This window comes from Aptenodytes patagonicus, chromosome 4 (genome assembly GCF_965638725.1).
Source record: "Aptenodytes patagonicus chromosome 4, bAptPat1.pri.cur, whole genome shotgun sequence".
Classification (NCBI taxonomy): Eukaryota; Metazoa; Chordata; class Aves; order Sphenisciformes; family Spheniscidae; genus Aptenodytes; species Aptenodytes patagonicus.
This window is the reverse complement of record NC_134952.1, coordinates 58,622,841-58,646,516: the sequence shown is the minus strand read 5'-3', so window position 1 is coordinate 58,646,516 and position 23,676 is coordinate 58,622,841. Positions and strand designations below refer to the sequence as shown.

The following is a 23,676-nucleotide window of genomic DNA, read 5'->3' as shown; positions in this document are numbered from 1 at the left end:
GCGGCCGCTGCCATCATGCGCGCGCCGCCGGGGCTGGTGAGGCTGCTGGCGGCGCAGGGGTGGGGGCGGCCGCTGCGGCGCTGCCTCGGCGGCATGGCCCGCTACGGCACGGAGCAGCGGGGGCGGCCCAACTCTCCCGATTACCGCCTCTACTTTAGTAAGTAGCAGTCCCCGGGCTCGATCAAACCTCTACTACCCCGCCTCGGGGGGGGGGGGTGGTGGTGGTGCACGGTGGGAAGAGGTGGTGGCGGCGGCGGCTCCCCGCTCCCGCTGAGGCTCCCCGCTCCCGCTGAGGCCCCTCGGGCTGGCTGAGGTGTCGCCTCTGAGCCTCTCCCCGACTCCAGGGGGGCAGTTTTGTGTGGACAGCGAGGGGATATCCTGGCAGATCCGCTTTTGGAGGGGATGCTGGGCCTGCTCAGTCCTCGTGGCTGGTGTGCGCGGCATAGCCGTGCCCTTCCCCAGCCACGCGAAGGCCCCTGGAGGGTGAAGAGGTGCTGGGGGTGCCGGAGGTGAAGCACTGCTGTGGTGCACTGTTGTGGCAGCCTGGGCACGAAGGCCACGGGGTGCTCTGGGACCCCGAGGACAGCCTTGGCCGTGGGAGCTTTGCCTAACCTCACCTCTGCGGTGTGACAGCCCAGTGGGAGCATGGCCTGGCCCCTGTGATCAGGCCAGCCCTCTCTCCAGAAACGTCACGGTGAGAGGAGGCTGGCATCCAAAACATGGGGCTGCAGCCCCGAGGGGCCTGTGGGGCCAGCGGCAGCAGGCGGCACCGGGAGGGCATGGGCAGCACCCCAGGAGGCTTCTCAAAACAGTGAGAGCTGGGGGTGTGCAGTCTCAGTATTACGCATTTTAGTAACAATGTTGTCTATTTGTACGCCACTTCTCTAGCAGTGGTTTTGTACATTTTTGGTCCATTGACTTACAAGCAGTTAATTCTGACGTCCACTGGTGTGAGAGAAGCGGAGGCGTCGTGTACCCTGTCGGCAGTACCCGGCCAGGGCTCCCTTGTGCTCAGTCCCCAGGGGGCTGCCAGCGCAGGAGCTCATCTAGAGAAAGTCATTTTAGTTAGTGGGAATAAGCAGCCTACCAGTAAACTTTGTTTTATTTGGGAGGAGCATCTGGGAGGCTTCCAGGAGTTGCAAAAACAACCGCCATGTACTCCTCTTTGCTGAGGTGGTCAAAGTACAGTCCAAAGCTAAATGAAGTGCCTTGTCAGCTTTTCCCTTTACTGTGAATAGGGGTGCTAGCAGAGGAGAAACTCCTTGAGATTTGTGTTAGCACCTTATATTGTTGTTAATGTTTCTGTTTTGATGCAGTACTTGGGCATTTAGTATGTTGAAAAGTTTCTGAGTAGTCTGAAAAGCTTAAGCACCCACTCTAGTGAATTTTGTTCCTTTCTACAGTGGGAGCAAGGCTGAGGTGCAGATTGAGCCCCTGTTAAGTTAATGTCAATTTCTGCTGGTTTCAAGGCATGGTGTTTCATTTCTAGGGCCTGAGCAGTTATCCAATCCCTCACTTATTCTCTTGGTCAGACTTTGGCCTACTATGTTGGGGGATTTTCTTTTTGTGGTCATGAAACTCAGTTTATTAGAAATACAGTGAAGTCACAAGGGCAGCATTGCTAGAAACCCAGACGAATTCACTGATCACTCATGGAAATGAGGTTCCCGTGGTATTTTTTTCTCCATTAATGGTTGTGTATTGCCAGGGAGGAGAAGAAAAGAGAATGAAAGGATCTTCTCATCTTTGCATAGCTTGTATTGCCAGGTAGTCAGAAGAGAAGTGTGGTATTGAATACTAAAGCAATAATTTTGATTCTAATGAATCTTTGTCAAACAATCAATAGGTTATTTTTTAGTCCTTGGAATTAAACTTCAGAAGAAGTTTAACTGGTGCATAATTGTGGCATATCACACATTTCTGTGATGCATAATAGTTAGCAATACCAACATCTTACGGCATCTTTTTAGATTTGTAATGCTACTTTTTGTTTTGTTTTTCAGAGAATGCAGATGGTAAATATATTTCCCCATTTCATGACATTCCACTGTTTGCTGGATCTAAAGAGGTATGTATTTATGCCTTGAAACACAATTAATTTCAAAATGATAACAGTTTTGTTGGTATTCCTCAGGTAAAAATGCAGTTTTTAAAAGCATTTTTTTTTTTAAGCAATTAACAGACAAAAGTATAGCACCGGAAAGGACCATTTTAACCCAGGCTATTACGTTATTACATTACCTTATGTAATACAGGCACAATAACTCTGCCAGATTTTCTCTGCTGAGTTCAGTAACTTGCAGTGAAACATAATGATTACTGTGTAGACAAGCCTAGGTGTCTCTAAGTCTCCAATTGACTGAGGGCAGGGGGAACCCTCACTCTATCTTGTTCTCCTCTGTGTTTAAGGTATGTGTTTATGTGCTCTTGAATTCATTTTCTACTATTACTCTTTTTAAAGTGGCATTTTTCTACATCTGCAATTAAAAGTGTACATTTCCTTGCAGTAGGAGAGGTACAGCACACACACACTTATGTAACTTAGGGTGTATTTCTTTAATTCCCCAAAGGAGCATTATAATTGGAAGCCAACAATAATGCCCAAGAGAGAAGTGGTAATCGCACCTTTGGAGAATTACAAGGCGTGAGGTGCAGCTGAGCACTTTCATGTCTTGTTAGCCACACTCCCTGGAGTTTCATTATAGCAATAATGAAATGCCTGTTTTATGTGTCACCGGTGGGAACTGCCAGTCTTTAGTTTAGACTTAGGTTTGCTTATTATGGTATGCTTGTTACACAAACAGGTTGGGAGGGTTTTGACCGTTTTCCTGATTTGTTGCTGGGTCTCTATGGACGATATGAATGGTGAGAAAAGTCAGCAGTTGCAACATGTTCAGATTGAGACTTCTGAACTAATGAACCGATCTCTTAAATTACTTAAAATGAGAGATTAAAAATATGCATGAAACCTTTTTGATCAGCAGACCCTAAGTGTGCTAGTCAATGGAAGAGGTGAGTCTCTTTCAGAAAGTCATTACTAAGATGCTCTGTTCAATGGGTGCTATTGCTGGAAAAGCAATGGGCATTTTCATCACACATTCCCTGGGGGCCTTGCTGTCCCTGCATCTAGAGTTTAAGGTTTGGAGGGGTGGATTATAGTCTGTGATTCTTCTGTACATTAAAATATAGTACAGCAATGTCTGATAAATGTGGAGAGGCTTTCAGTTCGGTGTGTGAGCAAGGAAAGAGCATTCTGCAGGACATAGGGGCCTGAGGGGGGAGCGAGAAACGGAGTCATTGTGAAGGTCTCCATTAATTTTGCTTTCTTTGCAAGAGGACGATGTAAGGAGTTGTATGTTATATTCTTTCCCTCCCCTGGTCTAAGCTTTGTGGACTTTATTTTATGATGAATAACTCCAGCCTTATTTTCCATACTGGTTTTGTTTGTTTGGTTTGTTTTTTATCTTTTTCAACTGAACAGAAGGATGACTCTGTGTTTTTAATTGGTTGATTGGGGAGAGGCCTAAATTGCTGCTTAAATTTTTTAGTAGCTGGGAGAAGGTGGATGTGTCCTTGTACATTTTTGCCTTCCTCTGTTAACATCTGGAAGGTTGTAATTTCACAATGAAACCGGACTGAGTACTTTTAAAAGTTATAGTTTAGGCCTTTATGCTCACAAAGGGATGTTTCAGTTGCATTGAAAACTACTGTTGTCTGTATTTATGTGAATACAGTATTGCTCTCTAATGTTCTTTATACACTTCTTTACTTCACTCTTTCCCTATAGGATAAAGAGATTCCTGCAAAGAGGTCAAAGACTACTGGAAGTGAGGTACTGCTAAGCTTTTTTTTTTTTTTTTACTATTCCCTCTATTTCCTTTCCAACATTGCTTTGCTATTCTGCAAAGTGAACTTGCTCTCACTGAATATAGTTGACATATCTTCAAATGCAAGTCTTTTAGGAGGAGGAAGCTTAAAGGGATTTAATATTCTTCTCTTTGAATGGGCCAGAAATGTCAGCATTCTTTTATTCATCAAGATGTTCTCAAAGGCAAACACTTTTATACCACTCTTTGAAAGGTTCGTTATGACTATTGCAGCATAGATATGTTATCTTTTTGCTATTGCGTTCAGAAACATTTGCAAAAAAACCTCAGTTAATGAAATATTCATTATGCTCTGACTGTGGGTAATCTTTGGTATATATATAAAACTTCAGAAATCCGAAGTATGTTAGGGCAGAAGTTGGACTTAGTATCTGCTTTTCAGAGCTGAGGATATGTTTTCTATACTCATCTGAGAAGCCCAAGGAGAGAAGAATCACATCTCCTAACAGTTCAGTATTAACCAGCACTGAAGTTAAGCCTAACAGAAGCCCAAAAAACCATGGAAGGTCACCTGCGGCTTTTTCTGTGAAACAAGATTTGGTTTTGTAAGTGTCTTTGCAAAAAATGCTACATTTTTGAAGTGCTTTTCCTGGCATAGGAGTACCTAAAAATTAGTGGAAGAAAGTGAAGGAAAAAAATGAAACAAACTATGCTTTAAGGGCATGATGTGTCTGTGTGTCCCCCAGTCTTTATCTTCTCAATATCTGTTTGGCCGGTCATATTGCAAAACTGTAACTACCCATGCGATGTGAAAGAACCATCCTAACTGTCTGGGTTCTCATAGTTGTGCAACTAGTGTGTGGTACACTGGTGGTTCTACTGTACACTAGCCCCCACACAATCCTGTACTATGTATTTCCTCTCCCTTTGCCCTGTGATTCATTCAAGCTACAATGCCTAGGTAACGCTTTTTAGACTTCCTGTTGCTTGATGCCCATTTAAGTACTATTTAGTAGATGTAGAATCATGCCTGAAACATGAATTGTTGAGGAGAAAGAGCACGTGCCAGTAGTCTTTCTCAAAAATCATTGTCTTGCAACGTGAATTCTTAATTACTGCTCTTGCTGGAGGTCAAGTATTCTGTTTCTTACCTGCTTATGAATACTGTGACAATGCTTGCCAGTTGTGAAGATGCAAAGCCTGTTTTATGCAGTGTCTAAAACTGTTCAAAACTGCATTTGTCTGTGTAGTGGGAACCATGATAGCTTGTTGCAAACCACGTTTCTAGTACTTTTTTTCTGATCTCTGGAGCAGCCTATGGAGTGGGGCGGAAAAAACGCCAATGAGGCTGAGTAGCTCTTGCTTTCTGGGCCAGTGTAGACTCCAGAGCTGCTTCACATAACTCCTCCTATGAGAGCTCTGGACTGTGGTTTAATAGAACTATGGAAAATAAGCAAAGGCAAATGTACATTCCAGTCGTTGCGGGCTTCTGATGCGAGTAAGCAAACAAATGTGCAGGCTATAGGCTTCCGTATAGACCATGCTTGGTCTTTACTTAGATGGTGAAATGGGAGAATGCAAATCATTTAGAAAACCCTTTTTCATCATCTTTGGGAGTTGGGGAGAAGAGAGAAAACAGAGGGATCTTTGTGTTCAGGAAAGCGGTTTCTTCTTACACTGGGCCCTTCAGCAGCTCTCCTCACCTTGGCCTGGTGAGAAATGCATCCCTGTGTGCTGTATTTAGGGAAAACATAGCTTAATCAGGGAATGAAGGGACAATGAGGAATTTAATGCCATGTACTGATTTCTAAAGACCTTTGAAGCACTGTACTCTTTACTCTTATCTAGGGATGCAAAGACTACTATTGATAACCTGGTGTTCAGTCGATCCTTGCACTGAATTTGGCCAGAATTCAAAAGTTGTAGTTCCTCTTGCCCTGGAAACACCTTGGCATCTTTAAAACTTGTGCTTTTAGGGTGGCAGTTATTTGTTACTCTCTACAAGGGCAAGCCCTCTTAAGAGTGTGTTAAATTATGCTGAACTGGGGTTCATCAGATGGCAGTTTAGCTGTGGAAAATGACAATAATTCTGCATGAGTCTCTTCAGTCTGCCTAATCTACTTGAAATTGTTCTTGGTGTTCCTGATGCCAGAAAAGCAGGTCTGAAAATCGAGGAGTTTCAGCTTTCAACGTTCGTGGGATAGGGGAATGCACATCGTACAAGTCTGTCAGCTGTTTTGCAGTCTCGGCTTGTAGTTCTAAGGGAAACGCTGTGGTGTTTCTGTTATGAACTGTTCTCAGTAGTGGAGACATTTCTTGCAACATTTTAGACCTTCCCAAATCTCAATTAAATTTAGCTTTGCAGTCACTGTTGACAACTGATCTTTCTGCTTTCACAGATGTGTTTTGGCTGTTTGAAGACTAGAGAAAAGTTATTTTGAGGGAGAAACTGTGCTGGAAGAAATCATATTCAGCTTCAGTCTCAAAATTATTATCAGCTTACAATCTGAACCTTTGCTTTGTCTTAAGCATTGGAAGCACTTGGAACTCACTCCTGCCCAAGTAAATCTCTGTGAAAGGTATAAAAAGTTTCACATCTCTCTCTGGAAGAGTGGGTGTTCCCACTGTGGTTACAGTCTAAACTGTCAGAGGCTGATTGTTGAATATGGTCTTCCATGTCTAGCAGGAAGAAGGTCTGAAGAGGTCACTGTTTTCTTTTCAAGACAAATGTGACATGTTGCTTCCCTGCTGTAGTGAAAGGGTTTCTAATCTACTTGTCATTGTATGTTTTTGGTAAAGTATTCACATGCCATCTCATTCAGAGGACCCAGGTGTTCTTGAATACAAATTTTTATTTAAAATGTTGGCCTTGGTAAGGAATCTGTCCAAGCATGTAGAGATTATAGTCCTCTAACTTACAGACACCCACAAGAGCATTTGAAAAAAAAAAAAACCCAAAGAAAGAAACAAGACAGCTTTTGTTTTGTTGCATCCAGTGGGTTGCACAGTGCTGGAGCGCCCTTGTGGACTTCAGTTGAATTCCTTCTGTCAGGCAAAAACTTCTGATAAATTAACTAGCCAGGTGAGATATAAGGGGTCATCAGAGTGGTCATGCAGTCTGAATAAGTGATCTGATAGAGGACCTCATGCTTGGAACAGTGTTCAAAACTGGTGTCAGAGTTGTCTTATGATAAAGTCATTATGTTTCATAAGAAAGGAAAAGCTGTCATCATTTCCCGTGCAGTACAGGTGTGCACTTTGTACTGACTTTGTATTCTGTCTTAACTACAGCCTCTGTAACCTTCTTTGGTCACATTAGACATTTTTTCGGTATACGTAGCCTGGGCTATAGTGTGTCCATTATGTGTGTTTAGGGATTTGTGTGTTCCAAATTCTAGATTATCAGTGAAGCTCTCATCCTGATGCTTGAACTTGCCCAGCCTTTTTCTATGGATGTGTCCAATAGCTGTAAGCCTTGCTTGGTGTTCTTGTAGATTAACAAATACTGAGAATAGAAGTAATCTTCACTCAGCAGTCCAGTTAAAATCTACTGGAGTAGAGTTGATTTACTGAGAAAGTTGCATCAGTGATTTGATCAAGCTTAACTTCAAATAAATGGTTCCTTAAACCTGAGAAAGTCAGTGTTTCATTTTCATTCATGTCGTAGTTTTGCAGGTGAAATGTGTCCAGTAACTAGTTTATCAGAGAGTATGTCCGACACCACTTTTGGGATACCTGTGGGTAAAAACTTACATAGTGTTCGTGATTCCCTTTTCACTATAACATGGGGGAAGTACACTATGAAGAGGCTGCAGGCACTTTGCATTTATGGTGGGCACTGCATTCCTTTTTTGCTATGTGGCACGTTAATTTATATTGGGAAAGTTCCATTGAATTCTCATTTAGATACAGTATATTTGGTCTCCAGATATTGCTGGTATCTGGTTTGTTGTTTTCATTGGCAAATACCTTGTAGCAAGTGTTACATTGGGAATGCTTATAACATGGGTACTCATTTTATAAGGAAGCCCCTCTCCATTTATTTCTGGTTGTATTTCATGAGTGTCCTTATTTTCCTTCTCCTTTTTTCCTTTTTTTTTTTTTTCTTTTTTCCTTTTAAACATCATCCTTTGTTCACACTGCTGCTGGACTGCAGCTCATCTTTTTCATTCTCCTTAGTCCTCAGGTGCATGCTGCTGTGTTCAGTTGATGGTTGATGAGAATCCCTGCAAGATTGCAAATGAGCAGACAGAAAGGAAATGGAAATGATAGCTGCTTTTTCTTCTGTCTTCTGAGCTCAGAGCTTCTCAGTGAGGAAGGGTTAGTAGCCCCCAAATGCTGCCTCTGATGCTTTCAGATTTTTTTTTTTTGAGAACTCTAGTATAAAAACGACTAAAGTAATTGTAAGCTTTAGCGTATCTCTTCTCCCTGTCACGCAAGGGTGATGGTGAATGGCAAGCAGGCCTTAAAAAGTGGTGATGTTTGTCATTTTATGAAATCATACTAAGTTTCTGTTCCTCTCTTTATCTCTCTTGTTTTGTCACTTTCCTCGCTCTGCATAGGTTGTCCACGTCTGCTTCAAATTAGCTGAACCCTCAGAGTTGAGCATTAAGTGTTGCAACCCTTGGGCAAAATCATACCTGTTCAAAACCCTCCCCCCAAATGCACCAGCTAAGGAGCTTGGGAAGACTGGGAAAGGAAATAGTTGAACAAGAAAGGGAAAGTTAGGTAAGGAAGAATTGTTTCTGAGAACGGTGTATGGGAGTCCAGAAAGGCAGGTTGTAAAAATAGCATCAGAAATGTGCTTAATTTTTTGTTTTTTCTTCCTGTGATATTCAGGTTTGTAATAACAAACCCTGATCAAAATGAGTTATCTTCTATAAGAATCTGTACAGCCGGAGCTAGCAGTCATTTTTGACCCTCAGTCTTAGTCAGAACGCTGACTCACAGTTTACCCGGGTGCAACAGTCTGTATTTTCCTTGCTTTTCTCAACACTTGCTGTATGAATACGTTGAAGTATATTTGTATATCTTTTTATCTTTCTCTGGTTTTCTTATTTCAAAAAACAAAAACTGTTCCCATTCTCTGTGTGAAAGAGACATTTCTGCTTGTCTCAGCAAAAACGATATCATGATACATTAAAAATGATGTTCAACTAAAGTGGGATGCAGTAAGTTGCCAAGCAGTGTTAAAGAAAACACCCCAATAAAGCAAACACTTATTTACATCCTATGTGAGTTCCCATGTAATGTACTTAGCATGTAGTTCTTAGGAAATAAAGGATATCATTTAGACATACTGGTTGTTCCTTCTGATGTCATTTTCTGCTGATTTTCATATTCAGTTTTAGGAACTAGGAAATGCACTTTTGACTTCTCTGTGTTGAGCAAATGGACCCCCCCCCCATCACGTCTTTAAGGTATAATAGAGCATAAGTACAAATGTCTGTCTTGTGTTCAGATTAACCCAAAGTCAAACAAGCTACGTAATACCCTGGGTTGAAAGTCCCTCTGGGCTCTGTCGGGTCACTTCCCCTAGCAGATGGGTTCTGTCCCTTTTTCTGAATGTAGGAAACTGTTTCCTCTTTTTTTGCATGCTCCAGGAGGCTGTCCTTCTGAAGAAAACGTCAACCAGCAGACTTGGCATGAGGCTAGCCTGTAGGAACTACTCCATCTGGCCTGTTGTACAGTATGCTGTCATGAAGTGGAGTCCCTTCTACATTAGGCGCTTGCAGAGTTGGATTAAATCCGGACTGCAGCAAGCAGCGATCTCATAGGCAGACCAGTTGACTGCTGTCATACTAAGGCAGTTAAATGGTAAACTTTCCAAAGCAGTTTTCGTTTCATGAGAGATCTTTTCCTGTCACTGGAAGGTGTGTCAAATGGGCTGCTGAAACAATCTCACCATTGCTTGTGGGGATAGAAGTACTCACTTGAGGGTTTGATGAGGTAGAATTTTTTGTTTTACTGATTTAAAATAAAGATAAAAATATCAATTACCAGATGCATTCACCACCCAAAACTAACCACTGAATGGCATATGCAGATGGTAATCTGTGAAGACAGGTGGTGTCTGACACTTGCATTTCTGTTTGCAGCTGAGGCAGGGACTGTTTTGCAGCAAGGGATGGTGGAGAACATTCAAGTGGTCAGAAGGAATAGGTGCTTGGTCTGGGAAAATAAGCGTGATGGAAAAATTCCTGGGTGATATTTAGGCAAGGAGGGAAACAAGATAGGAAAGAGGAGGGAAAAAACCCTAAAAAACCAGAGGAGTATAGTTCTAACTGTCAAACTATCTAGTATGCGCTCTCCTTTCCACACCAGTGAATCCTGTCTCATCACTGTGAAAATGTGATTGCCCTATAAATAAAACTTTTTATTTTTAAATGTAAGCACTGCATGAAGTTATTAATCTCTTGTAAATGCTTGTGGCAGCTTAGCATTAGAGGGAGTACTTTCGGGGATTTTTTTGCATACAAATTAATCTGTCAGGCTGTCACATTTAAAATCTTGACAATTCACATTTGACTGATACCACAAATTATGAAGGCCTGGTCTTAGAGCTGAGTTAAATGCAAGTGATTTTTTGTTTTTGAGAGCATCATTGTATTCATTTCAGTCCAGTTATTGTCCAGCCCTGAGAGCTGTTTTGGTGAAGACCTGGAATAACTCTTGACCAATTAAAGCTCAAAACCAAGATTTACAGGCTACCAAAGCCATTGTATTAGACATGGTCAGGAAAACGTACAGTGGCATCTAAACAACAAAAATACAGGATTGTGGTGGAGGGGAAGACATTGTGTATAATTCCAGGAGTAGTTTGTAAGTTTTCTGCCTGTAGCTACCAGTCAGAACAATTCTTTGACCTGCTTGGCAGTTCCTTAAGAGTTTCTTGTCAGCACTGGCTTTCATGCTGTGCATTGCTTTTTTCCAAGTGTTTCCCAGATGGATGTGCAGAGTTTATTTGGCTCTCTTTCAACCCTTCCCTTACCTGCTGCTGCACGTATGTTGCTTTGTTCTGTCTGCTTCCTCAGTGTTGACATCTTTGAGCTTTCTTTCTGATCGCTTCCCTGTTTCAACCATTCTTATATACGTAAGGTGTACTTTATGAAACTAATCTGAATCACCTTTCTCCTTTTTTTTTTTTTTCTTTTTTTCTTGTTTCATTTGGTTATGACCTGATCGGGAAAAGTGACTCCATCCGACATGCCACTGATTGCAGTATGGGCACAGTACTTATGGATGGCAAATTTAATTTAAATTTACTGTCAGGATTGTGCATAGCTTGTGATCTCATGGGAGGAACGCTGCGTGACAGTTGGGATTTTCCTTTGCTTTCTTGCTTTCCACATTCCAGGTTTGTTTGGGAGGAGAAGATCATAGAACCATTGGAATTACTTTAATCAGACTGTGGCATTGACCCTGGTAATGGTATTTCTTTGTTGCAGCTGCAGGGTACAGGGAGCAAAAATACAAATATTTAGGAGTCTGCTGGAGCTTTAATTGCAGTGTAGTTAAAGAGTCAGTGCAAGTCTTCAGTTGGTTTAACTTTATTTTTTTTTTCCTACAAATTTCTGCAAAAACATATTTTGTCCTTCCTGAACTGTTGTGATTTTTAATACCAATGTACGTTTTCTTTGGCTATGAAGAGATGTCCCAGGCAATGTGATATTTCTGGGGTTATTTTAGTAATCCAGGACAAAATAGGTTGTAGACATTGTTGGGTGGTTTGGTCTAGTTACCTGTTTTGATTACTACTTTACTCCTTGGTAGCGCTTAACTCTGACAGCTTCAGAAGAAGAAACCTTAGGGCAGTTACACAGAGTTTTTCTCTTTGGAAAATGTCACTTTAACCTCCTCAGTAAGAATGGCGTAGATTGCTTATTTTTCTTCTAAAAGCATGAAAGTTTACATGTTTTAGGTTTATTCCCCCCACACCCCCTTTCTTAAAACAACTGTCACTTTGTTTCTATTAGGAAGAAGGCTAACGGAAACACAGGTGTCTGTGTCCATGTCCTTCCTCTGCCATCACTTTTGGATTCATTTTGTCTCACTTCAACCAGATTTGACTGAGAATCAGAAATGTCAGTAGTTGTTGCATTTGCATGGGTTTTTTAAAAAAAAAATGAATGAAGCAAAAGAGGAGGGCCTGAAGAAATAAATCCTCAGGGGGAAAAAACCAAAACATTGTCCTTTCCAGTGCTTGAGGGAAGCTAACTCTGTCTTATAGAAACGTCAAATCCTCTTTGACTAATAGACTGAACCACTGCCTTGTGGCAAAACATTCCGTGGACTTTCTGAACATTTTCTGAAGAGTAGTATTGATACGGGAATAAAAAACATCATGTGGATTTTCACTACTTGTTCATATTCTCAAAGGAGTGGGCTGGGAAAAGGATGAACCAAGGAGGCTGAATATCGTTGTGCGGAACTAAACAAATTGCACTTAACGTAAAAGCAGCTGGAACAGAGATGTGATATATGTTGCAGCTGAATACAGAGGAGAGAATTTGTCTTATTGTAAAATACTAATGGCCAAGTGGATTTTATTTTCAGTTCTGTCATTGGTTTTTGTTTTAGGTCCTGTTTAATATGATTGTAGAAGTGCCTCGTTGGACGAATGCAAAAATGGAGGTAATTAAGAAAAATACCTTGATTATACAGGTATTTATGAAAGTTATGACAATGCAGTGGCTTCCAATAGTCAGAGTTTAATCAGTGTGGATTACTCTTTACACGTAAAATTTTCTCCGTTAAAAAGTTAATTTGAAGTTGTGCAGACACTTTCCTTGTGATTATAAAAAGTGTTGAGGTTCTAATTTTGTTTCCCTTCCACAGGTGAGCACTGCTTCTTGACAGCCCTCTGACTGCAGAGTGCAGCATACCTGCAACAGAATCCTAGAGTACTGGCTTGCAGGACATTGTCCAACATTTAGTCTTACTCTTGCTTGCTCATAGAGCGTTCCACTCAGAGGATTTAATTCCTCTCATTTCCGCTGTATAGTGTGCTAGGCCAAATCTTTACAAATGGAGTTGCAAATGAAAAAGCATTTCCTTGTGACAAAAAAAAAATACTTGGGGACATCACTGATTGAAAGTATCTATTCCTGCAGGGAGATATTTTAAAATAGTGGGTTGTTCCTCTGCAGTTACAATATAGAAGCTGAGTAATGCTTCATCTGTAGCGTTCGTGAAACAACAGATCTCACCAGGATATGTCCTGTCTTCCTGAACATTTGTATTAATTTTAGGGATGCTTCCCGGATGCTTTTGAGGAAGTTTGTGGTTGAGCTGTTAACTATTCTGATTATTAAAAATAACACTGAAGAACCTCCCCAGCCTGTTATTTCAGAATTTTGTTTTCTCCTTTCCCTGACACTGGAAAATCATTTGAACTGTGTTTACCACCACTTGGATATTTACCTTGTATTTTAAGATGATTATTTATTGTGGAAGTTGAGTTCTCTTTTGCAGAGCTTCCCTTTGACAACGCTATTTGAACGCTTTGCGTAAAGCTCCGGTTGCTCTCTCTCCCTTTTTCTTGGCACATTATGTCAAGGGTAGAAAAGCTTGTTGTCCTGTTAGGTTCAGAAATCAGTGGGTTTAGGCTTTTCTTGCTTGATAGAGGAGACCAGATGTAGTTCTCTAATCCATAACTTGTAATATACTTGAAATTTCCTGCATTAATTGTTAAGGCAGTTATCTTGCCTTGCCATTGTGTCCTGGCAGTCCTTCAGCTCAGACTGTGGTAAGGTGCTAATACCAGGTCTTGTCTGCATCTCCATGCTGAGATTCCCTTATGTGGAATGGAGACTGTAGGAAATTAAACCTTGCCTTAGGATGAATGTTTCCCACTGTTACATCCCCAGTGCCAGATCTCCTGCTCATCAGTTTGTTGTATTTCTGTTGTTCTTCCCTTGATTTTACTGAAGGTGCTTTTTGTGAGACTTTTGTCTGCTGTTGTCAGTTACTCCTCTTTGTCCCGGTTTACATCAAGAAAAAGCATTGTTGAGCTCCACTTCTGTCAAAGTTCCAGGTGGCATATTCGATGTCTTCACTGTTAAGTTATGACCAGAAGCAGGTAGAATCAAGTGTGAAACCAGAAATGTGTGAACCTTCATCTCAGCTCTTGGGGAGGGTTTACTTGTGGAGTAAGTGCATCCTATTGACAGTTTGGTGTGGTTCAAAAAGGTGGAATTCTTTTGGGATGGCTTTGGTGGTGGTCCTTTAGGTAAATTACAAGGATGTTGTAAAATTAATATGGACCAAGGGCTGTGTGCTTACGCATGCAAGCTATGTCCCAACTGAGCCAGTGTGTGCTCATAGCCTGTAACAAATGTGATGCCATTCAGATGAGTGTTTGTAAGCAAGACCCAAGCTAACATGGATTGGGTTGTGGTGTGGAGTGTCAAAAGGATGGCTACAGTGAATAAGCTGATGTGTGGTAGGTAGCTTATACAGCAGTGGGTTTGTATTTGAGGTTTTGGGGAGGATGATGACAATAAGAAACTGTTCAGCTTTAATTACGTCAGTCCTTCTGTGAGTGCTTCTTTGGGAATAAGAATGCTGCCTTCTACTGCTAGCTTAACTTGTTCCAAATCTGCATGAAGTTGACATTTGGTGACTATGCAGAACTTGTCCTTACTAAAAAGCATTTGTATGCTAAGAGGTGATGGAGAGAAGGGATGTATGCAATAGGAGAGCAATAAACAGGGGGTGAGAAGAAGACAAAACATTTCCCCTGTTGCTGTCAAAGCCCCTGTTGTCTGAAGAACTTACGCCAGCATTTGTACGTCCGTTGAACTTGTACTATAAAGTGCAAGAGCTTCTCACTTAAGTTCTTTTTAGTATTTATGTTTGACCATGACAGTCTCCTTATAAATTTATGACTTTCTCTTCTACATTCAATTTTTTTCTTGCATACTTCACAACGTTATTTAAAACCTTAATAAACTGCTTTTAGAACATGACCCTTGAGATTTAGAGTGAGGCCATCGTACTTTTAATACTTCTCAAACCACAAGCACATGCTCCCAAATGGAGCTTTCTAACTGGTTGGGTACAGAATGAATTGCTTTCCATTTTACCATTCTCTCTCTCTCTCTCTCTCTCTCATGATCTGCTTAGATTGCCACTGAGGAGCCGTTGAATCCCATTAAACAAGATATAAAGAAAGGCAAGCTTCGATATGTGGCAAATATCTTTCCTCACAAGGGTTATATATGGAATTATGGTGCCCTCCCACAGGTAACATTTTTGTTATAATGGTGAAAGTTTTCTGTCTTCTGTGTAAATTGCCTTGTAAATCTTGGGTACTGCTGAATGCAAATCAGTTGCAAGATGGATGTTTCTCTCTGATACATTTGTAAATTAGGATTTTTTTTATGTTGAGCTTTATTGTGTCCATAATTTTTGATCAGAATCTGGGTGTGGGTATAAATATGTGCTGTGTTTCAGGAAGGAGTTAAATGATAAGAAACCTCGAATCTTTAGTCTGCATCTCTGTACTATAGTGACAGAATTAAACTGTCATGGTCTGCCATTCAAGCATACTTTGTCAAGTAGCCCTTTTCTAACTAATTTTTTTTTTCATGTATTGCAGCGTAAATTTTAATTGGGATTTCTTAATATCTTTAACAGAGGAACACAAGGGCTGTTCTTTTTTAGATTAAACCTCAACTGCCTTAGTTAACTTTTCTCTGAACTGTGAGACTTTACTGATCATGACACAGTCAAAACTTTGAGCCTTGAAAAGGCCCAACTAATGGCTGAAATTTTGAGCGTACTGAAAGGTTTTAAACTTTTTTCATTTCTGTGAATAACACATTGCAGTTAAATTAGTACTGAAGAACATGGTGGAGCTAGAAAAGAGTAACTTATTTTCTTTACAGTTAACTGCATAAGCAATGTAGATTTAGTCCTGAAAATCTGCTTTCTGTATTTGATCTCTGAAGAGGAGATACCAGGCAGGTGCTGGAGTATAGCAATGAAGTTCTTACCCAGTCAGCAGTTTCAGTAGACAAAGCTTATAAGTAGGTATAGTTGGGAACCAGCAATTCCATTTAATGTTTTGAAATTTGTGTGTGCCTTAGTACCAAGCCAAAATTAAACATTTGAATATTTTCCTGCACAAAGTGCATTATTTGGGACTGATGACACTTTCCCCAGAAGAAATGTTCAGCTCCCCTTGTTACCTTCTAAGTCAGAGAGGTCTGGAGATAATTGTCATTTTTATTTTCTGTAACAACTTTAAAATACCGGTTGGATCATTACACCTCCAATTGTTGAAGTCTAGATGATAGGCCAGATTCCTACTAGCAGCTGTAACAAACAAAATCCGATTTGGTGTCTCCATTACCACAAGAGGACTTTTCATCAGGACCAGCATTTGCCAGAAGTTCAGCCCTAGTGTATGGCTTAAAGATATGTATTTGTGGCTGCTGTTTTATGCTGTGGAACAGGGAAGAAAAAAATGACGGTAGGACTACCATTATTGCAGGAGTTGCTGTACGGTCCAGAGAACAATACCGTTCCTAGCAAGCTTTCCTTCTAACCTACAGGTGGAGGGGTGAAGCTGGGCAGGAAAATAGTACCGGTATAATGCAGCCTTAAATAAAAAGCACTTTGGAAAAGTATTGGAAAAATAAGTTTTAAGTTGAAATTCTCTCTTGGCTCCACTTCAGCAATTTTTTGGTAATGATTCTGCTACCTAAGCACCTGAGCGTCTGCTTTTCACAGTTTTGCCTTTTAGTATAAGTCAAGTTCTCAAGAACAAGTTTGAGGCGAAGGTTTGACCGTGGACAGCAGGAGCTAACAGTATAGCTCCTTGGGGGAAAAAAGACTTTCTAACACCTTTCAACAAACCTTTATTGGACTCAAAATTCTTACCAGGAAAGCTTCTCAACTTTAGAATGAGTTACTCATTACTAGCCAGTAAGAGATGAAACAAGTACTGGTCTGGTAATTAAGTTAGTATAACTTGGCTGTGATTCCTTGCTCGTACAGAGCTCAGAGCAGGGATTTGAACTTGCCTCCTGGAGAAGCTGCTTTGATCTTAAGCTGCTCGCTGTTCTTGGGAATGTACACATCTCAAAATACTCAGAAATGTTTCATACCTAAATCTAAAAACTTTAAAAAGCTAATTGGGTGCTGACAAATCCATACCTAGGAGCTTGGTTAACTCAAAGTCTAGATGTTTTTGAAAGCAACTTATGTTAGTGCCATGGTATTTAAAGAGTCACATAAGAATGTGATTGTAGGATGTTCTAGCTTAATCACACAACCACTAGTAACCAGAAAAATACATATTCAGGGTCCTCTGATGCCTTAATCACTGCAATTTGATTAAGTGTGTCTCTTGAGTCACGGATGCAGTTAATACTTTTGTTACTATGTCCTCAGTAATCCTCATGTTACTTGTCCTGAATATGAGGATGAGTTACTCAACGTCAGTCCATTGGCTGTTTGTTTGCTTTTTCTTTTCCCGTTGAGCAAGACTGTTCTCAGAAAGCTGATGTTTTTATTGGTGTTTTTATTAATCTTAGTAATTTAGTGGTTAGATGAATTGTAATTGCAGATCATCTGGTAACTGATAATTCTCTTTCCTTTGACAGACCTGGGAAGATCCAAGCCATACAGATAACACTACAGGATGCTGTGGGGATAATGATCCTATTGATGTTTGTGAAATAGGTTCAAAGGTTTGTCTTTATCAGGATTAATTTAATTTATCAAGGTTAATTTAATAATTTGGTAACAACTTTTGCAAGAGAAGGGCAGATGGAAAACAAGTAAAGATTGTAATAGTCTCAGGGGATGGCAAAAGTATGAATAGAGGATCTGAGGAGGGAATAGGTAAGGAAATGGTGGATTTTTAAAAAGGAGAAAAAAAGCAGGATTTGGTAAAGTCTGCGTACTGGATAAAAGGGAAAATAAGAGAACACCACCCTTAAGTTCTGTGGCTGGACAGTGAATTTTGGGTGAAGGAGGAAGGGGTTAAGATTTTGGGGGAAGGAAAAGTTTTCTTTCTTTTTTACCTGTTAGCAGTACTGGACCTAGGAATAGGTTTCTGAAAGATGAGGAATTATGGCAGCGTCATGCACATAAAATTACAAGGTCAGACCCACAAGGGAGGTAGGTTTGAGTTTTCTTACGGGTGGAAATAGAAGTAGATCCCTTTTCTCTAGAGGAGAAGACAGGAACCTGTTGCAGTCTTGCAGAGTTACGAGATTTGGAGTGGGTGTATGAAAAAGAGGTACAGCAAACACCATTAGTAGGTATAGGGGAAAGGTTTAGCTCACTGGAGGAATATTCTACATATCTGGAGGCAGCAAAGAATGGAGAAATTCTCCTTGGTTCAAAGATGGGGTTATGAAATGGATAAGTTTGGAAGAGGGATCTCTTGGGATATTTTACATAAGGAGAAATTTAATTGGTGACCTCGGCGAAGGTAGCTTTATTTGAGGAAAGTAACCTAAAGCTGAATTTCAAGGGATCCAGAAAGGGTTATAAACGAAATACTATCTGGTAGGGAGAAAGTTCCCAAGAAAATGCAAAAAAGAGCTGTGCTGATATTTCTGGGGAAGGGGTGTGTGTTTATATGTGTATATTGGAGTCTAGAGGAAGGAACAACAAGAGATAGATTAAGACCAAGAGTTGAGAAAGTAGAGAGTCAAGAAGGACTTAAAAAATGAGTATGAGATACTTCTGACTTGCAGTTTAGGGTGAAGATCAAGAAGGTGTGGGGGAAGTAGCGTATAAGAGAAGGAGTAATCTTCTAGCTTGTATTGTCTACTTAAATAAATGCTGACTGGAGAATTGTGGGTTGAAGAATAGCAATGGTGGGAGAAAGGCTAGTAATATTAAATAGATGTGTACTGGGTTTACAGATCTATCTTGCAGTTCTGTTAGCTGTTGGTCAAAAATGTAGTAAAACTATTTTGTCTGTAAGGTAAAAGAAATTCTATGTAGTGTTTTCTAAATCTTTGTGAGATTATGTTCTGTTTCAGATTCGTTCTTCTGGTGAGATTGTTCAGGTGAAGGTCTTGGGTGTTTTAGCTCTTGTTGATGAAGGAGAGACAGATTGGAAGATAATTGCTATCAGTGTGGATGACCCAGAAGCTCAGAAAATCCATGGCAAGTATTTTTATCTTTCTTAATGCAAGTTATGTCAGCAACTTGCACAGTAGAGTAGTATCTGAGTTTAGGCCACCTAGGACAAGAAGAGGCAGACAGCGGAAAGGCAAGACTTTTCTTTTTTTCTGTTGTTTAAATCAGGTGCTTCCTTCAAGGAGGGCATATGTGCTTTCACTCTAAGCTTTTGAAAAGGTTCACTTGGATTTTCAAGAGGACCTGCCATGCATAAAGTCTTTTGACTTCTGAAACACAACTGCCTTAGAAAGTGACCTCTTAAAATTACAGGCTTATCTCCTGTGTAATAGTGCATATTTACCCACTCAGATTATGTAGCACACTGCTATTTTCCTTGTTGAAAGTGTTTGTTCCTTTTATATTTGCAGGCATTGTGTTGCATCTGAAAAGGGCTGTACGTTTCCAATGTTTTGTCACTTGTAACTGGGTTACTGCCAGGGTTTGTTGCCTCGTATGAATGCTTAGGTTTCACCTTTTAGCTTGAAAATTTGCAAAGTAAACTGCTAATGCAGCTCACCCTAGTATCAGCCTTGATGATGACTAGCTGTGCAGGGGGAAATATCCTGTCCAGACTTGTCCTCTCTGTGACCATGCTTCTGGTATCCAAATAGAATTCAAGTACTAAAATGTGTCTATGTGAATAGCACGTGAGGTGTAATTCTGCTTGCAGACTGTTCGATAAGAAGATGATACAGATGTGTTAAAACTGCAGGGGGTTAGGTTTTTACAGCACAGGTAAAGTGCAGCTTTTCTCTGGATAAATGGAGATTCACTTCCTCAAATGCAGTGTTACTGGGCATCGTGAGAATTAAGTGAGGAGGTTTGTCTAAAAGTTAGTGATTATTATGAGACCAAAAAACATATATACCATCAGGTATGTACGATCAGAACCTGCTCTTTGTTGGTAGGGAGCACCAAGGCACAGAGTGGCCTTTCTGTAGGAATAGGGCTATCCAGTAGCTTTTCAAGGAATTATGTTTCTCGGCCATTGAGGCTTTTTCCTGGTTTCTGAATGTAAAGTAAGTATATCGCTGGACTGGCCTTTCATTCTCAGTTTTCTTGCAGGTTGCTTTCACATGGAGAATACTTGGCTTGCGGGGAAAGAAGGGGAGAAGAGGAAAGGAGGAAAAGGAAACTCTTGGGTTGATGCTGATTAAAATCATTGGGCAGATGAATTACTACATAGTGTTTATGTCTCTAACTACTTTGACAGGGATTAGGAAGTTCAGCTTAAGGAAATAGTAACTAATAGTTTGCTATTAATGTTAGTATCAATTTAAACCTCTCTATAATGTGCAGTGAAATGCAATATGTCAGTAGTTAAAAGGCAAGTACTTAGTGTTTTATTTCTATACATTGTTCTGTTTAACTCTTACCTTTTTTCCTTAACAATTTCTGAGAGAGTTTAATCAGAAAAGTGGGTGAGAGAATTGAAATGGAGTCCACTAAGTAGGGGCAAAACTGGGACAGTTTATGCCACTGGGTTAAGTAGCTCTATTTGAGAGCCCTCTGTTTTGTTTTGTTTTTTCAGGTAATGACTGATTTGTGTCAGCTGTGTTACATCTTTAGTTTGTTTGGGAGGGGAGTAAGAGTTTTAGTCTTTTTTTTTTTTCTAAAAAGGGAAAAAATGGGCAAACCATTGCCTGTAGTTGATTCCTCTGTGCATCCTTTCATAGAGAATAGGTGCAAAACTTCAAGGGGAGAACTGTCCTGAGGTTCAGAGAAATGCAGAAATATTTATCCAGTTTAATATGATTTCCCTTTGGGATTGGAGTTGCAGTCCAGGATTTACAAAAGGAAAGAAAAAGGAAAAAAAAAAAAGCCCCCATCTGCTTTCACAAAACATGACTAGCTTGCAGTGTTTAACAGCAATCCTTCTTCAGTCTGAAAACAAACAAATCTGTTGGAGTAGGCAGTACAATATGTCCTTTTATACTTGTTTTTCCCCCCTTCCAAAAGATGTTAATTATTTCAGCATAAAGGGATAGCAGCTACAGATAAAACTGGTATCTCCCTCAATAATTGATGTGCTGCTGTGTTATGGTGGTGGCCTCCTAGGGAAAGATGAGGCTAAGTGTTGCCTTCTAAGTCTGTCCAGTCATTTTTGTATCATTTGCTAAACCTTTTGAATTGGACTGAGAATCATCACATTTGCTTTCAGCTCAGTATGTGCACAGCCCCCAGTGAACATTTGGAAAAGATAATTCCGAGACACCAGCGTGGTGATTACTTGCAAACCCCATCCTGAGCCCGCGCAGTGTGTTAACTCCTCTTGCTGCTTTAAGCACACTCCAGGTACTCTGTATGTTCTCCTTCTGGGATTGTGATCATTCTCATAAGTGCGGTTGATTTTTCTGAGACTTCACAGAACTTAAAATTGAGCAGTCCCAACTTCTGAGCAGTTCTCATTGTTTATTCATAGCACTCCACTGTACTGTCTCCTGCAGGCATTTATTGATAAATACTGGTTTAAATTGGAAACCCTGCCTAGAACTCTATTTCACACAGAGTAATGTGAAACTCTAGTTTATAGTGACAATAACCAGGAATGATAAGCAATGCTTAGCACCTGTTCAAGTGGGAACTGTGTCATCAGTGGGAATAGTAGGGGCTTAGTGTCTTTTGGACTGACTTTAGAAGGTAATATGTTTGAAATTATAGCACATCATACTGGTGGGCATGGGGATAATCTCACTCCAAATACAAGGTGTATGTCAGGTGCAGGTATCTGTATGAGAAAGTTTCTTTTAGACTAAAACTGGACATCTTCAGTTTTATCGATTTCAATAAGATCTGTCTTTGTAGCTACCTGAAAACCACTGTGTTGTCTTTCTGCTCGGGCAGTTGCTAGGCAGATGGCCATTAGCGGACCAGCAAAGCAACTTCAGACCAAGCAAGTCTGGGAAAGGGCCTAAAAGCTCCCTGCACACTGAAAAATCTTGGTGGTGTAATAGGCCCAGCTGCTTTTTTGTTGTTGTTGCTTTTTGTTTGTTTGATTTTTGTAAAATACTAGCCAGGAGAAGAAGCAAATTCTTGGAGTGGAAAGGGTGCTTGTCTGCTCAATTCATAATTCGGATTGAATTTAATATATTGGAATTCACATCCATATCTGATGTATTTTACAAGGTTGGGCTCAGAAAGGATGAGTGATATTTTCATGCTGTAATTTGGTTTAAATATATATGGCATCTTCATGTTGGACAAGAGGCTTTGAAAATCACTGGCAGTTGAAGCAGGAAGTGTGTTTGAAGCAGCTTATGAAAAGTCTGACTCTCAAAAGGTCATCTTACCTTCCCTGAGCAAATTGAATAAATCATGTATGCTGGATGGCATTTTGGAGGTGATTTACCGGCCTGGAATCTTAGCAGCTGTTTTTTGCTATTGCTCACTGGAAGGATGCCTGGATGTATTCCAACAGCAGTTGGTGATGTCTACCAGCTTTGTTGCGCTACCGTTTACTGGCACTGGTATAGTTAACTGTGCTGTGTTGCCATGCTGCTTTTCCAATGTGCAACTCAAGATTGGCTTTTTGAGTTAAGTGATCAAACCCTAAATGGCAAAACCAAAGCGTATTGCATACTTTGTACCATATATTGTTATAGGCCCTTGCATGTGAGTGTATTTATATGCAGAGAAGCAGCAGAGGCCCTGAAAACCTTTGTTGTGGATTTGTGTAAGCATTCAATATAAAGAAATTAATTATCTGTACTGAGGCTCCCCTCCAACCCGCTCACACCATGCTGCACAAAATACACCAAATGCCTTTATATGGAATGTAGCTGCTGCTTCCTGTAAATGTTTATAAGATGTTATTAAAAACATATGTCCTCTCTTCCCACAGACCTTGTTTAGAAAGCTTGCTGCAAGCATGTTGTTTTAGCTTTGCTTGCAAGAAGCAGCATCTGTTGTACTAAAAATGGTAGTTTTGTACAAATGCTTTTGTTGCTCTCTTTTGTAAAGCCAGATAGAATTGGGATCTGCGTTTGCATTGGCTCATTCCCTTGACAGAGAGCTAGCAGCAGTTGTTTGTGCCAGCCTCTAGAGATTTTCCTTATTGAGACTAAACTGCAACCCTTAATGTGATTAGCCATCTCTTTTTAACCCTTGGTGCTTAACTTTGGTGCCCAGAAAAATGGGGCCTATGGTTGTATGTAGGCAGTATAAAGAAATTACTGCCTAGAGCCCAGTGGGTACGTGCTGATAATGTACTTGCAAGAGCCTGACCTTTTTGCCCTGCCACTCTGAGCAGGGCTTGCTTGCAGAGATGAAACCATGTTAGGCCAGGTGCATGCTTGCTACTCCTGTACTCACTCAGCCCCTTTTGGCATCAGTGTGAGTACATAGGTCTAAGGGAAGGTAAGCAGTCAGGCAGAAAAAAGTGTCTAACAGTGTCTGCTGCGGAAAAGACATCTAAGTGTGGTTTTTTTAATCATAATATGCAGCTAGCTTCTATAGATATTAGTGCAGTAAATCACTGTACTGCTTATCGTGATCTTTTACCTTTCTTTGCTTACTCTTCTGTTTTCTGAGTATGTTTTTCTCCTTCTCCCCCGATATCCCAAAGATGCTGTTTGGATTTTGAAGTAGAGGACAAGCTGTCTTTCAAGCTTTTCTATGGTGCTTTTTAATGAACTGAAGAGGTAGCTGTTGAGTGATGCGAGAGCTGCTGTTTTCCTTATATTTTGTGCTATGTGCTGAC

The 23,676-nt window shown here is 40.5% G+C and overlaps 1 protein-coding gene across 1 annotated transcript in view; it reads left to right on the top strand.

Moving 5' to 3' along the window:
* Nucleotides 1-23,676, top strand: part of PPA2 (inorganic pyrophosphatase 2) — a 37,453-nt gene continuing 13,777 nt past the window's right edge. The window contains exons 1-7 of the mRNA XM_076336844.1: nucleotides 1-157; nucleotides 2,004-2,068; nucleotides 3,788-3,832; nucleotides 12,408-12,461; nucleotides 14,955-15,074; nucleotides 17,441-17,527; nucleotides 18,836-18,962. Coding sequence (XP_076192959.1) covers nucleotides 16-157; nucleotides 2,004-2,068; nucleotides 3,788-3,832; nucleotides 12,408-12,461; nucleotides 14,955-15,074; nucleotides 17,441-17,527; nucleotides 18,836-18,962 — 640 coding nt within the window. The 5' untranslated portion in view covers nucleotides 1-15. The remainder of the gene's footprint in view (nucleotides 158-2,003; nucleotides 2,069-3,787; nucleotides 3,833-12,407; nucleotides 12,462-14,954; nucleotides 15,075-17,440; nucleotides 17,528-18,835; nucleotides 18,963-23,676) is intronic.